This window comes from Pelophylax lessonae, assembly GCF_965119305.1.
Source record: "Pelophylax lessonae genome assembly, chromosome: 1".
NCBI lineage: Eukaryota > Metazoa > Chordata > Amphibia > Anura > Ranidae > Pelophylax > Pelophylax lessonae.
In genome coordinates, this window is record NC_138768.1 from 115849291 (window position 1) to 115865657 (window position 16367).

At 48.8% G+C, this 16367-nt stretch overlaps 1 protein-coding gene across 1 annotated transcript in view; it reads left to right on the plus strand.

Annotated features, from left to right (window-relative positions):
* Positions 1-16367, plus strand: part of LOC309544263 (interleukin-6 receptor subunit beta-like) — a gene marked incomplete at both ends in the record, with an annotated part of 87284 nt that overhangs the window by 31954 nt on the left and 38963 nt on the right. The window contains one exon of the mRNA XM_082243166.1: positions 1286-1382. Coding sequence (XP_082099292.1) covers positions 1286-1382 — 97 coding nt within the window. The remainder of the gene's footprint in view (positions 1-1285; positions 1383-16367) is intronic.

Sequence of the window (16367 nt, forward strand, 5' to 3'; positions counted from 1 at the left end):
GGACCCTTACAGAGTGGGGATAGTGTGGGAGACCCCAGGGGTCTCTGCTGCATTCTCGGCCCTGGGTCCCCCTACCAGACTCACTCTAGATCCAGACAGGGGGGAATAGGAGTGGGGGAAGCTGATAGTCCCTGGAAGTTACCCATGTCCACCCCAAATAAAACCACCAAAAGGTGAAAGAAAGAGAAAAATGCTTTAAATGCACATCTTTTTCAGGTAAAAAAAAAAAAAAAAAAATTGCATTTATTATTTTTTTTATTGGGAGCCTGCCAATCATTGCACCCATGAACAGCAGATCCCAGGTGCAATCTAAGATTTCTGCAGACTATCAATGTTCTGTCTGCCTGTACCTCATACAGGCAGCCAGTTACTGAATGACAGGAAGATTTAATAAACTACCTAGAACATTCATAAGCGCTGTGGTAGTTCATTAATAACTGTCAGCCGCAATGGTAGTTTTAGTTCTTCCATTCACAGAACGTTGTGAATGAATGATGCAGCCTGGGTGGTCAGAGTCCCGTATGGACACATGAAATTGCGCCAGCGGTTGTGGGAAAAGGATCCCCGGTCTGCTGTCATATCAGAAATTCTGGAGGGTGTGGGGACTTCTCATTTAGTAACGTTACACCCTGGATACAGGTGTATTATTTAACATGGTATGAAAAGTGAACTTATCCTTAAAGCGGAGTTCCACCCAAAAGTGGAACTTCCGCTCTTTTGCTTCCTCCCGCCACATTTGGCACCTTTCAGGGGGGAGGGGGGGGGAACGGGTACCTTTTTTGAGTAATCAGTTTTAAAAATATGCACTGTTACTGTACTAATGACACTGGCAGGGAAGGGGTAACACCGGGGGCGATCAAAGGGTTAAGTGTGTCCCTAGGGGATGCTTTCTAACTGCATGGGGGATGGACTCACTAGATGAACACAGAGATCTGTGTTCTTAAATAGCAGAAACACAAGATCCCTGTGTTCATATCTGTGACAGAACGGCAGTCTGCCTTGTTTACATAGGCAGACCACCGTTCTGTCGCTAAAGGGAGTGATCGCGGGTGGCCACCCACTGGCTATTGCACGAAACGACGTACGGGTTTGTCTTTTTGTGCAATAGAGACGACCTGCCACAGTATATGTACTGCTGGCAGTTGGCAAGTGGTTAATGCTGGAAATACATTAGGGTAAAAACCATGTTAACCTTAGAACAATTGTAAGGGTAAAAAAACACCAAAAAGCCAAAGAAAAAAAAAGCCACTCACTCCTTTTCCATATATGTTGTTTTTTCACACAGCTGAAGGTGAATTTGAAGTCATCAAAATATCTGCATGTGTTGGATTGGTGGTTCTAGTAGTAATTGTCATCTGTATAAGTGCCTATATACTGAACAGGTAGGTGCCGCACAGCAGTATGTAAGTATCAAGCTGCCCTAAGCTACTATAACAATGACGTACCTTTTGTATAATTTCTGACCCTTGTGTTATGTCATTAGTTTAGCTAATGATACGATACAACAGACTACTGCAGACAGCATGCTGAATGATATACTGTATATGCAGGACTACTTTTCATTGCACAGACAAGCAATCCAGATACATAAGTAATGTTTCCGGGAACCATGAAAAGTCTTCTGACTCCTCTCAGCATCTCCAGCACACCCTATCCCTCTATCTTGCTAAATTTAGGCACAATTTACAGGAGATGGATAGAAGGGGAAAAGAAAATTGGGAAAAAGTAGTCTACAGATGTGGGGCTCGGTCCTGCCCCCTCTAATCCTGCTACCCTAGGCACCTATTCATGAGTGTCTTAAGGTATATGCAGCCCTGGAAGTGGATTTTTTCTACCATAGGACAGTGCAGTAAAAAAAAAAAAAAATGGATTTTTGTAAAATCTTACCGTAAAATCCTTTTCTCTTAGCTCATTGACAGACGTAGTCCTCGGTGATACACCACCTTCGGGTTATGTTGCCTCCACAGGAGCAGGACTAGACAGGAAATTAAAAAGCTCTGGCCACACCCTAGGGGCAGTCCCAGAGGGTATATCCTCTCTCTCTCTGCCTCAGCAAATCAGTTTTGTGAAAAAGCAGTCTTTAGAGATTTTAACCCAACCCAACTCAAAAACAGAGGGGCGGGGACTACGTCTGTCAATGAGCTAAGAGAAAAGGATTTTACGGTAAGATTTTACAAAAATCCATTTTTCTCTAGCGCTCATTGACAGACGTAGTCCTCGGTGATACACCACCTTCGGGACGTCCCAGAGCAGTATCACAAATGAGGGGTGGGAAAATGGAAATCAAATCCCAATCTAGAAGGCCCAACCGGTGCCAACTAGAAGTTTACAATGCTCATCCTAAAACAGAAAAAAACCCTCGAGGTAGACCACCGGTCTCCTCAAATTGCGGCCTGCAAAACCTTGCGGCCAAATGAGGCATCCGCCGATGCCGTCACATCAATTTTATAGAATTTTGTAAAGGTATGTACCGACGACCAGGTGGCCGCCTTACATACCTGGACCACTGACGCCTGATGGCGAAAGGCCCAGGAAGTACTGAGCGCTCGAGTGGAGTGCGCCCTAACAGGGAACGGAGGACTCTGACCCTTAATAGAATAAGCCTGTACCACCGTTTGTCTAATCCATTTGGCAATGGTCGCGGCAGATGCAGGCAAACCCTTTCTGGGGCCATCCGTGATCACAAAAAGTGAATCCGTCTTACGGAATGATTCCGTAGCTTTCAGGTATACCCTGATTGCCCGAACCACATCTAAGGAATGCAACGCATGTTCCCGATGATGCTTGGGCTGAGGACACAAGGAAGGTAGTACAATATCTTCATTCAGATGAAAATCTGAAACCACCTTAGGAAGAAAAGTTGGCTTAGGATGAAGTACTACCTTATCCCTATGAATCACTAGGTATGGGGACTGGCATGATAATGCAGCCAGTTCTGACACCCTGCGAGCAGAAGTAATAGCCACCAAGAAGGCCACCTTCTGGGATAAAGTAAGCAAGGGAATCTCCCTGATGTTTTCAAAGGGAGGTTTCTGTAGAACCGACAAAACCAAATTAAGATCCCAGGGCGGTAAGGGCGCGCGGACTGGAGGAGCCAGGTGCCGCACCCCCTGGATGAAATTCCGCACCAAGGACTTGGTAGCTAAAGGTTTCTGAAAGAAGATTGCTAATGCTGAAACTTGACCCTTGATGGTGCTCAAGGCTAGCTTCTGCTCAACCCCTTGTTGCAAAAAGGCCAATATTCGAGTCACCGAATAGGTACGTGGAGGAAATCCTAAAGATTCGCACCACGCAATATAAGTCTTCCATGTGTGATAATAGACCTTGCTGGAAGTCGCTTTCCTTGCTTTAATAAGGGTAGGAATGACTGAAGTAGACAAACCTCTGTCCTTCAGTACTTGGGTCTCAATGGCCAGGCCATTAAACCCAGCGACTGTAAAGCATGATGGTAAATTGGTCCTTGAGACCACAGACACTCCCTGAGACGAAGTTCCCACGGAACGTCTGCGACTAGCATGTCCAAGTCGGCCAGGCCGGCTTGAGGAGGCCAGCCTAGAATTTCTAGGACCACTGGCGCTGATAGAATCTGAACCAGGCGTCCCTAGAGGTATCTGGCCCCGACCATCCGAGAAAGTCTGGTCGTTTTCTGTTCCCACACATTTATCAGATACCTGATTGATATCAGGAAGGGTGATCTTTTCTGGTTGAACCTCAGGGACCGAAGTCACCCGACTAGAGGCTACTTGGCCTATCTGGTCAACCAGATCCGATTCCTGTGAGGTATAGGGACTAATCTTAGGAAAAGGTAAAGGAAAAGATCTATTCAGGGAACGGTAACTACCGCTTCCTGTAGTACTTAAATGTTGGAAGGGAAGAATCGCACCGGTAGTAGTGGTTGAAGCTCGATCTAATGTCCTGAATACCGGTGAAAACGTCCCCCCACCCTGAAACCGGGTGGGGGCGCACCTTCAGGCTGTGTACTCCTTTGCTTCGGGTTTGGCTGGGTTGGTCCTCTGCTTGTCCGACCAGCCCTTCTTGAACCCTCCTGGAGGAGTCTTGCCTTTCCCGCTAGTACCAGCCGGGCGCCCTTTATGGGCGGTAAAGAAAGGTCCTCGCTTGTTGCGAGGTCCCTTAGCTTTAGCAGCCTGTGGCAAAAAAGTGCTCTTGCCCCCAGTGGCATCCTTGATGATTTCATCTAGGTTGGCCCCAAATAGACGATTCCCCTGAAAAGGGAGATTTGTCAAGGTCTTTTTGGAACCTAGGTCAGCTGACCAGCATTTTAACCACAGCACACGTCTGAGGATAGATGCATGCCCTAATAAGGGAGTAGTGTCCAAGGCTGCGTCACAGATAAACTGTAGCCCTTGTATAATCTGTTCCATCAAATCAGATGTCTCCTGGGGAATATCTTTTCCCCTAAGGTCTTGGCGTACCATTTTCGCCCATTCCGTAAGTGTCTGGGAAACTAGACCAATAACAATTACTGGTCTAAATGCTGACCCTATCAGAGAGAAGATGGTGCGGGACTCTGCTTCCATCTTTCGATCCACCGGATCCTTAAAGGACGAAGTGTCCTCCACTGGGATAACCGTGGCTTTATTCAGCCTGGAAATAGGTGGATCCACCACTGGTGGTACCGTCCATTTCTTAATGATGGATTCCTCAAACGGATAGCGTCTAGCAATACGCTTGGAAATAGTAAAGGTACGTTTAGAATGCTCCCATTCTCCTTTAATCTGATTACCGAAACATTTGGGTACAGGAAAAACCTTCACCGTTTTGATGGGCTTATAAGTACCAAAAGGAATCTCTGTTTCAGTTGCCTCTGCCGGTAAAGCCTCAAGTTTTAAGGTTTCCTGCACTGCCACAACTAGTGCGTCCACCAATGCTTCTTCCTGAATTATAGCAGGAGAAGAAGCGTCCTCCTCACTGTCTGAGGGGGCTTTACCTGGGATAACAGCCTTTGCAGAGGAACCTGCAACTGCAGTGACCATCTCTGAATCAGAGTCAGAGGTGTCAGATAGTATAGGGGTAGGCGGGGGTCGCTTCCTTGACCCCCGTCCCTGACAGGCCGCCTCCACCCGAGCCACCATAGACTCCAAAATTGCTGTAAATGACTCTACACTCTGTGCACCGGCGGGTCCCGTGGCCCCCTCGAGGGAAACAGGTGGGGGAATATGTGTGGCAGGGTCCTTTATAATTTCAGTCACTTCCTGGATAATATAATTCAAAAATAAAAAACTTTTTTTTTTTTTTTTTCAGACCCCCAGCGCCACAAAAAGCCCCTTAGTGTTACCTGCTAGGGATCCCTATCGATCGAGAGAGAGAGAGAGATAGACCCCCAGGCTCACCACTTGATGCTCAGAGTTTAACTGCAACAGGTTACAGCGCTGTCTTGACAAACAGGAAGTCTTTTGGCTGGCTGCCCAGGAAGAAAGGAGGCGGCTCCGCCCCTCTGCACGCCTTCCGGCGCCTCCCCTAGCTCCACGAGGTGTTTGGATCACCTCAAACATGGCCGCCCCCATGCTGGAGACACGAGGCTACGCCAAAATGGCGGCTCGTGCGATCCAGCAAAAAAAAAAAAATGGCGGCGGCCTGTACTGAATAGCGGTGTGCTGCAGGGCACACAACACTCTCTCTGCATGGGGATTTGGCGTGGTTGGCGGTACCGGCCCTGGCGGACCGCTTGGCCATTCGGGAGGCCTGCTAATAGCTGGAGATCTGATTAGGAAGGCAGTCTACATGTCCGTGGCTTCTGACTGGTAGGTAGCTTATTCTTATCACCGTAAGATTCCCAGAATGCCACAGATTATAATCTTTTTAACATTTATACAATTAGATTGTTAGCTCCCAAACCAAGCCTCCTGGCTTTTTGCACATAAAATCACACTCAAAGTAGGAGGATCTGTGTCATTTATAGGATAGAGAGGGACTCTATCTTACCATACAGAGAGGGGCCCGCGTTCACCACAAGACCCGTCAGGGGAAAAGGGGGAACATACTACTCACCATACCGGAACCAGGCGGGCACCAACTCCTGACAGTACCCCTCTCCACCGGGGCGGGAGGGCTGTCGACCGATATGGACGCCGTGACTCATGGTCTTTGGCGTTTCAGCGAGACGTTTAACTCGCGGGGTCAGTCCTTTAATGGGACTTTGTCGCGGCCGACCCAGCGCAGAGCTATGGCCTGCACGCGCTCGTAGGCTGAACTGGGGTGACCACCGGATCTCAACATCCAGCCCGTCGCCCAGTTCAGCTTTCTTGCTTGAAGATCTCACAGGAACACTGGAGAAAAAAAGCTGTCTAAAAAATCCTTTAAGAAAAAAATCTTGCCAGGACCTAAGATCCCAGCAAGGTATCTAGGTCCTTACTCCTAACTAGACAGAAAATAACTGATTTGCTGAGGCAGAGAGAGAGAGGATATACCCTCTGGGACTGCCCCTAGGGTGTGGCCAGAGCTTTTTAATTTCCTGTCTAGTCCTGCTCCTGTGGAGGCAACATAACCCAAAGGTGGTGTATCACGAGGACTACGTCTGTCAATGAGCGCTAGAGAAATGTAGTTTTAACTTCATCTAGGCGCCTCTGGACATTTCTTGTAAAAACATAGGTAAACAATAGTGCAGCACCAAAAAGAAAAAAGCATAAATAAAAAAAAATTGACAACTGGTTCAGAGATATCACTCTCAGTATCACAACATTATAAAGTAAAACCACACTAAATAAATAAATATGAAATATCTATAGCGGTTAAAATGTGATGATCATGAGAGTAGTGAAATGCAAACAAAAAATCTTAAATTAATTTCTAGTGAATTGCCAGCAGCTTCGCATATTCTCTCAGCGCTTTTCTATTAAACGCCTTTACCTGTATACACTTCTTGTAAAGTCAGTATAACTGGATGTGATCATTGGAAGGCAGGTGTCACATACCTGGTTGAGGAGGAGTCAATGAGAAAGCTGCCCTTACACCTCTTGTCCGGATTCGCCTGGGGATGATGACAGGGTAGAACCGGCACAGGTGCCTATACGAGATCTGGTCCAAAATAACTTTATTGCAGATGCGGAGCTAAAGCAGACCAGCTGGAAGAAGGTAGATTCTAGATCTAGGATGCGTAGTGGGACGGGCAATGGTCAGCAACAACCAGGCAGCAGTAGTACAGAATTAGGAACCAGGAGCAGAGTCAGAGCCAGGCTATAGGTCAGCGTCAGGCAAGCATAAGTACCAGAACAGGAAGCAGGGTTGGGTCACAAGCCAGAGTCAGCAACAGAGGTTCCAGAATAAGCAGGAACAGCAAGCCAGGTCAAGATACGGATAAACACAGGATCAGGTCACAAGCAGAAGGAGCTGATGACCACACAGCAGTAAACCTGAGTCTTGCGAGGCTTTAAATAGGCCACTGGGCACCAAAGTCCATCAAATAACCGCGCACACACAAATGGGCATGCGCAGAACGTGCTCATGTAGATGTGTGCAGGGTCCTTGTGCGGTTCACAGTACCATGGCCCTTTCTGTGCACATGTGCATTTCTTTGAGCACCTTTTATTTTCTTTGAGCATAATCTTAAGCAGGGGCCCCCAAACTTTCTAAACAAAGGGCCAGTTTACTGTTCTCCTGACTTTAGGGGGGGGGGGCAAAGTGTAGCCAGTGGGAGTAGAAAATGTCCTGGCATCAATGGGGTTAACAATGTGCCATCTTTATAGTATTAGGAGGAGGAATACTGCTCCATCATTAATGTCAGTGCAAGGAATACTGCCCTATCACTGGTGTCAGTGGAAGGAATAGTGCCCCATCAGTGTAATTGGGAGGAATAGTACCCTGAGGGCCGGATAAAGGCAGGCAAAGGGCCACAGTTTAGAGATCCCTAGTCTTGAACATAGTTTTCCTGACAGCAGGGAGCCAGTAAGGTTGCTGAGGAGTTACTCCATGAAGATCAAACAGCATATGATATTGGTGCACTGTGTAGTACGGTGGTAGTAGATCTGTATTTATAGGAGCATGCTGGTCCCAGTAGCCCAGTCTTGTTTTAATTACCACCATCTAAGAGTATCTTTCAATCAACTTTTTTTTAGCTAAGCATATTGTCTAATGATATATTTGTTAAGAAATATTCACTGTCAGTTTCACTGTTTTCTTTATAAAGTATGTGTGCAAAACAAATCTACTGTCGCTGAACAAGCTAGCTGTCACTATTTTCAGTTTTTACAGACTATGATACATGTCAATAGAGGTATTGTACCTCCCTGGGAGATATATTCCTTAACAACATTTACCCTCTTGTTAGGAGATGAAGATGTCCTGTAGATTTTTAAAATTTTTACAAAATCATTAACCAAATATAGACTCACCTCTCCACCCCAAGGGTCCTGTCAAGCAAGAGTCATCAGTTCTGTCATGGAAACCGATGAAAGAACACATGAAAAATGAATCATTTTCAGCAGTTTATACATCTTCATTTTAGTTCAGTTTACAACCTAGTTGGACAAGAGGAAAAGGAAAAAAAAAAAAAATAAACAGACAAAAAGAATGGACATAAATGGACAACATCCATTAACATTTGTTTATGTCAAAAACAGAAAAGGATGCAAACTTTTTCCTTTGTATTCTGAGGACATAATTGGACTCGGATATAGGAGGATATAAACAGACATATGTCGATATACATGTGCCCGCTTATAGACAGTCTGAAAAACTGACAGCTCCATAACTCCTTTGACCCTTGGGTTATGCAACTCTCATAAGGAGTAGGACACTAGGCGGAAAAGAATTAAAAGTTTGACTACGCCCATAGGGCAATCCAAGGAGGTATACTCCCACTTCCTGCTCTAGCTCTTCGTTTTTTTTTCTTCCTAATCAGGAGTAAGAACCTAGCTCCTTGCTGGGATCTTTGGTCCCAGCATTTTTTCCTTTTTAAACTGAACTTTTTTACTTTTGTTGTTTTCTTTCTACAATGAAGTCTGTTCCAGTGAACTACAATCAACTGGCAGAATGGGTGATGCACTTGATTTCCTAGATCCTTATGGCCTCCCCAGTCTAGCCAGCAAGCGTGTGCAGAACACAGCTCCGCGCTAGGTATCGGCCATGACATAGCCCTACTGGACCGGGGCTGGCCGGCGAGTGAAATACCTCACGAGGTGTTATAAACGCAATATGGCGGTGCCTGAGCTTTTCGGTAGATGTATCCCTTGAGGAGTGGGCAGTCCCACCTGTGGGGGACTCTCAGGTTTCCAGGCTGAATAAATCCACCATAATTCTGGTGCAGGAGTCTCTGTTTTTTAAAAAGATCCTACTGTCAGGAGAGCCGAGACATTGGTCCGCCACATGTTTTACTGTCTCCCTGGAAGGACCTCCTCCGTAGGTTCCTTGCGGACCCGGTCTGGTATGCCGAGAGCAGGTCCTTCCAGACCTGCGGACAAGGTCTCTTCTGCCTGAAGGGGCACCATCACCCGTGTTTGGGGTGGGGGGGAGGACGTCTTTGCTTCCTCCGTACCGGTGGACCTCCCTGATCATACAGCTGGGTCCATGATTTCATTAGCCCAGCTACAAGATCGAGTTTTCGATCTTCTACTCTAGTGCGTGTTTTATCTCTTTCCAACCTATGTTTTATCCCCAGACAGCCTGCAGGGTCCCTGCAGGAGCAAGTCTTGCACCTTCGGGGCGGTGCAAGACTTGCTACTACAAGGGGTGATTGTTCCGGTCTCAGAATCGGAACATTTGTTTAATGGCTTTTATTTCAAACATTTTTGCAGGTCCTAGGAAGGAAAGTGTCTAATCTTGGACCTCCAGTTTTGAACCGTTTTTGTGCGGGTACAGATGTTTCGAATGGAGTCCATTTTTACTGGAGTGGCATCCCTACCTCAGGGGGATCTTCTGGCCTCTATCAATATTAGGAAGGTTTACCGTGATATTCCCTTACAGGTCAGTCATCCGCGCTTCCTCCGCTTGCCGTAGGCAAGGAGCATTGTCTAGGAGGTATCACCTCAGTCCCTCAGGCTTTCACGAGTGTTGGCCCATGGTGTTGGCGTTGTTGCGTCAGCGGGGAATTTCGGTACTGGATTACCTGGATGATCTTCTTCTACGATCATAGTCTCCGACTGTCCTGACGGACAACTGGGAGATTACTGTGCGGACTCTGTAGGAGTTTGGTTGGAAATTTAATTTCCCGTTATTGGCCTTGGTTCCATCCATCTAGTTGGACTATCTGGGTCTGTTCTGGACTCGGACTCAGCCTGGGTGTTCCTCCCATGGGACAAGTTCAAATATCTGTTCACACGAGACCTCTGCAAGAGAGTTCCTTGCTATGTGAAGCTCAAAATCCACAGTCTCTAGATATCTGATCCTGTTGAGCCAGGGTACGAGAAGGTCCCTGCTTCGATGGCTTCGTTCTCTGGCACTACAAGGGAATTCTTCCTTACCCTGTACTAGACGGTGGTCACCACCTGTCCGGGTGGGGTGGCAAGTTTTTGACACGGATTGCGTTCAGGGGGTCTGGCCTCTGGAAGAATCCAGACTACCGATCGATATAATGGACATCTCCTCGGAGGTGTTTCATTAGTGAGGTCTCTGGTGGGGAACTCCCGAGTTGGTCCTGTTGGCCTCTCATCTCCAAAGGAAGGTGTTTGGGTTTGTGGCATGGTCTTGGGATCCTCTGGTCGTCGCCACGGACGCACTGGTGGCTCCTTTGGGGCCGGTGGCGTCTGAAATATGGCTTTCCTCTTCTGGAACTTCCGCCAAGGCTCCTGCGTAGGCTCGGGGCAGAAGGGATTACGGCCACCCTAGTGGGTCCAGACGGGCTTTGCCGGTCTTGGTGCGCAGATCAGTTGCGGTTGGTCGTCGATGTTCCTTGGCAATTTCCTTTTAGAGGAGATCTGATGGCTCAAGGGCCAATCTTAAATCTTGCTTTATAGTCGCTTGCTTTAACAGCTTGACTGTCGAAGTCAGGTGCTGCAGGCCATAGGGTTGTCTGAATCAGTGATTCCCATGCTGCTCGATGCTAGTAAATCTACTTTTAGGTAGTTTTACCATCGCCTTTACGGATGTGAATCCCCTAGGGCTAACTCCTGCTCCTTTTCGGTGATTCGAAGTTGGTTTCCTCCAAAGCGGTGTTGAGCAGCATCTGGCCTTGGGTGCCATCAAGAGCCAGGTTCAGCCATTGGCGGTTTGCTTTCTTTGTCCTTTGGCCACGGTTTCTGTGGTTCCCACCTAAGTTCAGGGGGTTCGCCACTTGGCTCCCTCAGTACGGTCTCCATTGCCCTCATGGGATCTCAACTTGCTGCTGTCGGTTTTCAGTAACCGCCTGATGACGGATAGCCCAGGAAGCACTAAGCGCCCTAGTAGAGTGCGCCTTGACAGGGAAAGGGGAAACATGACCCCTGATGAAATAGGCCTGAACCATCGTCTGTCTGATCCATCTGGAAATGGTCGCAGAGGAAGTGGACATCCGTTTTTGAAGGTCCATCCGTGAGCACAAAGAGTGTGACTTCCGAAAAGACTCTGTAGCTGCCAGGTACACCCTAATTGCCCAGATCACATCCAAGGCATGCAGGGCAATTTCCTTCAGATGTTTAGGCCTGGGACACAGGGAAGGCAATACAATGTCTTCATTCAAATGAAAATCAGAGACAACCTTTGGAAGGAACAACGGACGGGGACAAAGAACCACCTTATCCCTGTGAATCACTAGGTAAGGTGAACGACAGGATAACGCTGCCAGTTCCGAGACACTGTGTGCAGAGGTAATAGCCAGTAAAAAGGCCACCTTCTGGGACAGCGTAAGCAGGGGAATTGCTGGAATATTTTCAAAGGGAGGCTTCTGTAGAGCTGAAAGCACCAAATTGAGATCCCAAGGCGGCAACAGGGCCCGTACTGGAGGGCTCCGTTGCTGCCTTGGGATCTCAATTTAGTGCTTTCAGCTCTACAGAAACCTCCCTTTGAAAATGCCACGCACCCTGAAGAAAGGTATTCACCAGGAAGTGTGTGGCCAAAGGTTGTTGGAAAAAGACCGCCAAAGCCGACACCTGACTCTTGATGGTACTTAAGGCCAACTTCTGTTCTGTTGAAGGAAGGTTAAGATCTGAGTCACCAAAATGCGAGGATGAACCCCAAGTGACTCAAGCCAGGTAATGTAAGTCTTCCACGTACGATGGTAGATCTTCCTAGAAGTAGATTTCCTACCTTTCAACAGTGTATCACTGATTTAGATAAACCCCTATCCTTCAGCACCTGGCGTTCAACAGCCAAGCCGTCAAAGCCAGCGACTGTAAAGCAGGATGGAAGCTTGGTCCTTGGGACAGCAGATCCTCCCTGAGAGAAAGCTTCAAAGGAACAATGGTGGGCAGCCGCACCAAATCAGCGTACCAAGCCCGACTAGGCCAGTCCGGAGCCACTAAAATGACTGGAATCCCTTCTGCGTAGAAGTCTTGGCAGAAGCTTGATAGGAGGAAAGGTGTAAATCAGCCGAAACTGACCCCACGAGGCCACAACGCGTCTGTGGCGTCTGCCAGAGGGACCCTTGACCGAGCCACAAACCTCTGCATTTTTCTGTTGAGACAGGATGCCAAAAGATCCACTTCAGGGGTGCTCGGGGAGACACAACTGAGGAAACCCCTCCGGATGAAGGGACCACTCCTCATGGTCCAGTGCCTGCCGACCGATCTGCTTGCAAATTTTCAACCCCAAGAATGTGTACGGCAGAGAGGGCTGGAATGAATCGTTCTGCCCACCTTAGAATAGCGGCTACCTCCAGAGCCACCAGGACACTTCTTGTGCCCCCAGGACACTTCTTGATTGACATAAGCCATGGCCGTGGCATTGTCCAATTGAATGCGCACTGGACAAACCTAAAAATGATCCGTCCAATGATCCAGACACAGTCTGATCGCTCGGAGTTCCAAGACATTGATTGGTAGTCTGGACTCCTCCAGCCTCCAAATACCCTGAGCAGAATGCTTGCGGAGGATGCCTCCCCAGCCCGACAGGCTGGCATCCATGATGACCACTGTCCAATACAAGGGGAGGAAGGATTTTCCCAGCCGAAGCGCCGGAGAGCAAAGCCACCATATCAGGGCTTCCCTCATTCCTCGACTCAGCCGGATCCGATTGTCCAGAAACTGTGGAGTCCTGTCCCATTTGGTCAGAATCTCCCTTTGCAGGGACCTCATATGGGACTGTTCAAATGGAAGCGCCTTGTAGGTAGACACCATCAGGCCCAGCACCCACATGCAAGTCCAGAGGGAGGACTATCTCGGACAGCAGGAAGCGAATTGCAGCCTGCAATTTCTGACGTTTGTCCAGAAGAAGGAGCACTCTGGCTAAGGCCGAGTCCCGAGTCAGGCCCAGACACTCCAGCTTCGTGGACAGAGTCAGAGCAGACTTCTGAAAATTCAGAATCCAGCCGAACTCCCGCAGAGTTCATATTGTGATCTCCAGGTTTTCCACCAGAGAAGAGGGAGACTCTGCTCGCAGAAAGAGATCGTCCAGGTAGCCCAGTACTACAATCCCCCGTTAGTGTAGCAAAGCTAGCACCGGGACTAACACTTTTGTGAAGACCCGAGGAGCAGATGCGAGACCAAAGGGTAATGCCATAAACTGATAATGCTCCTCTCCCACAGCAAAGCGGAGAAAACGCTGGTGACTGACACATATTGGAATGTGAAGGTAAGCATCCTTGATTTCGATAGAGGCGAGGAAATCTCCCTGACGCAGGGATGTAACCACTGTTCGAATGAATTCCATACTGACCTTCTGTACCCGCACAAAGCAGTTGAGCGCCTTAAGGGCCAGGATTGGATGCACTTTGCCTAACTTCCTGGGGACTGTGAACAGGTTTGAGAAAAAAAACCTGAAAACGTTCCAAAGTTGGAACCGGGACAATCACCCCTTGAAGGAACAGGTCTTGTACTGCCCCTGTAAGCGGTCTGGGAACAGGCGCAAGTTGGAAGGAAAAAACCTTGCCGGGGAAAAGAGCGAAACTCTATCTTGTAGCCGGACCGAAATACTTTGTGGACCCACTTGTCTTGCACCAGGGAACTTCACGGATCCGGAAACCAGCAAAGAGGTTCCCCCACCCCCGATACGGGTGAGGGCGCGATCTTGGCTTGCCAGACCAGGTTCGTTTGGATCCTCCTGAAGAGGCCCAGAAAGGCTTTGAGCCCTTGTCCGTCCACCCTGAGGGACGAAAAAACTTGTTATGAGCTGAGAAGGAAGGCCAACGTCTACGATGAGGTTCCTTGCCCTTAGTAGCCTGCGGAAGAAAAGTACTCTTCCCCCCTGTGAGACCTTTAATGATGTCATCCAAGGTAGCTCCGAACAGGCGATCTCCTTGGAAAGGAAGGTCAGTCAAGGCCTTTTTTGAAGACTGATCCACAAACCAGCACAGGCAGGGGGGAGCTGTTCCCACGACAGGTCACGGCGTAAGAGCTTAGCCTACTCAGTCTGTTCGCGACACTAGGGCAATGGTGAATACCGGCCTCATTGCCGAACCAGCCAGTATACATATTGCAGGCCACAGCCTCCGCCTTCTAGTCAGGCGGATCCTTAAAGGCCGGGGACTCTTAAACTGAAATCATGGTTGCCTTGTTTAATCTGGAAACCGGAGGGTCCACCACCGGTGGAACAGTCCACATCCTAATAATGGACTACTCATAGGGGTAACGCCTAGTAAATTGCTTAGGGATCCCAAGGGGATGCTTTGGTCATCCCCACTCTTTAGTGGAAATTCTGTCAAAATAGGCAGGGAAAGGAAATACCACTCTGTATGGCTTGCAATTGCCAAAGGGAACCTGCGCCTCCGTCGCAGCTGCGTCCTCCATCTTCAAGGTATCACGCGCAGATGCAATCAGTGCTTCCACTAGTTCCTTTTCGTGCGCCATTGCAGATGTGGAGGAATCTTCCTCACTATCTGAGGATTCTGGGTGCGTGATCGCAGACCCAGCAGGGTGGCCCACATCCGTCTCGGTCGAATCTGATTTAGGATCTGATGAGACAGATTAGGCAGGGGAAGGCGGGGGGTGCTTTTTTACTAGCCCGTCGCCCGAAAGCCACCTCCACCCAGGACACAAAGGACTCCAGGACTGCAGTTAGTGCATAGATGGACAGTTGGGACCCGGAGGGCCCGCAGCCTCAGAGACGGGGCCAGGTGAGGAAATGTGCTCCAAAGACTCCATGAGCCACCAGGGGGATCCCACAAAAAGTGCATTTTCAATAGCAAACCACCGCAAAATGGCCACCGGACTACACAAACATGGCAGCCATGCATAAAAACACACAGGCTAAAGCAAAATGGTGGCCCCATGCATCACCATGAGGCTCCCAGGGACCCAGAAGGGACCCCTAGGCCTCAAGGAAAGGCCCAGGCAGGATGGGGGGCCCTGGCAGGAGCCCCCACCAGGTACAACCCCCCACACACAGCCAATAGTCCAGTCACCGGCAGCGCAGCCCTCCCGGCCCCCATCACCAGCATAGTGCCCTGCCCCCACCCCAGGAGGTGGACCAGACCACCCACATAGCCCCAGTGCAAGTGGAGGAGGGAGGAGTAGGATGGGGGACAGATGAAAAGAGGGGTGCCTGAGGGGAAGGAGGGGAACCCAGGGGTCTGACCATCCCAAGGAGGGGCCCACGTCCACCCCAAAACTCTCAAGGGGGAGGGGGGACAGCTACTTACCATACCAGGAACCAGGAGGGCAACGCTCCAGACAGAACCCCTCGTCATCGAAATGGGGGGGGGGGTTGTCGGCCAGGAGGAACGTTGCCAAGACCTGGTAGTATGCGACCTTGGGAGGCGTTTAACCTGCAAGCCAGCCCCTATAGCTATGTTGCAGCCGACCTAGCGCAGAGCTGAAGTCTGCGGGCGCTTGCTGGCCAGACTTGAGTGACCACTGGATCTAAAATTATCCAGCCCGTTGCCCAGTCCGGCAGTTGATTTTAGATCTCACAGGAAAAAACCAGGAGAAAAAATTCCTATCTAAAATGAAAAAAATTGCTAGAGAGATCCCAAAAAGGAACTAGGTCCTTACTCCTGACTAGACAGAAAAAAACTGAGTACCTGTAGCAGAGAGAGGGATTATATCCCTTGGGACTGTCCTACTCCTGTAGAGGGCAGCATACTCCTGTAGAGGACAGCATAACCCAATGGTTAAGAAGATCAGGAGATGTGTCCGTAAATGAACGAAAGAGAAATATGGCTTTTCAAGTATGCAGGGGAGGTAGGGATGCAATGCTGAAAAGTTGTCTTTTTGCTGTGAAGGTTTGCTTAAAGAGAAATTGCTTATGCCCGCCAAGCAACTGTCTGCTGACCACTATGAGATCAAGGAAAACAGACCGTCATACAGCAGCAAATCACATGGGCAAGGCCAGCACACTATATTGAA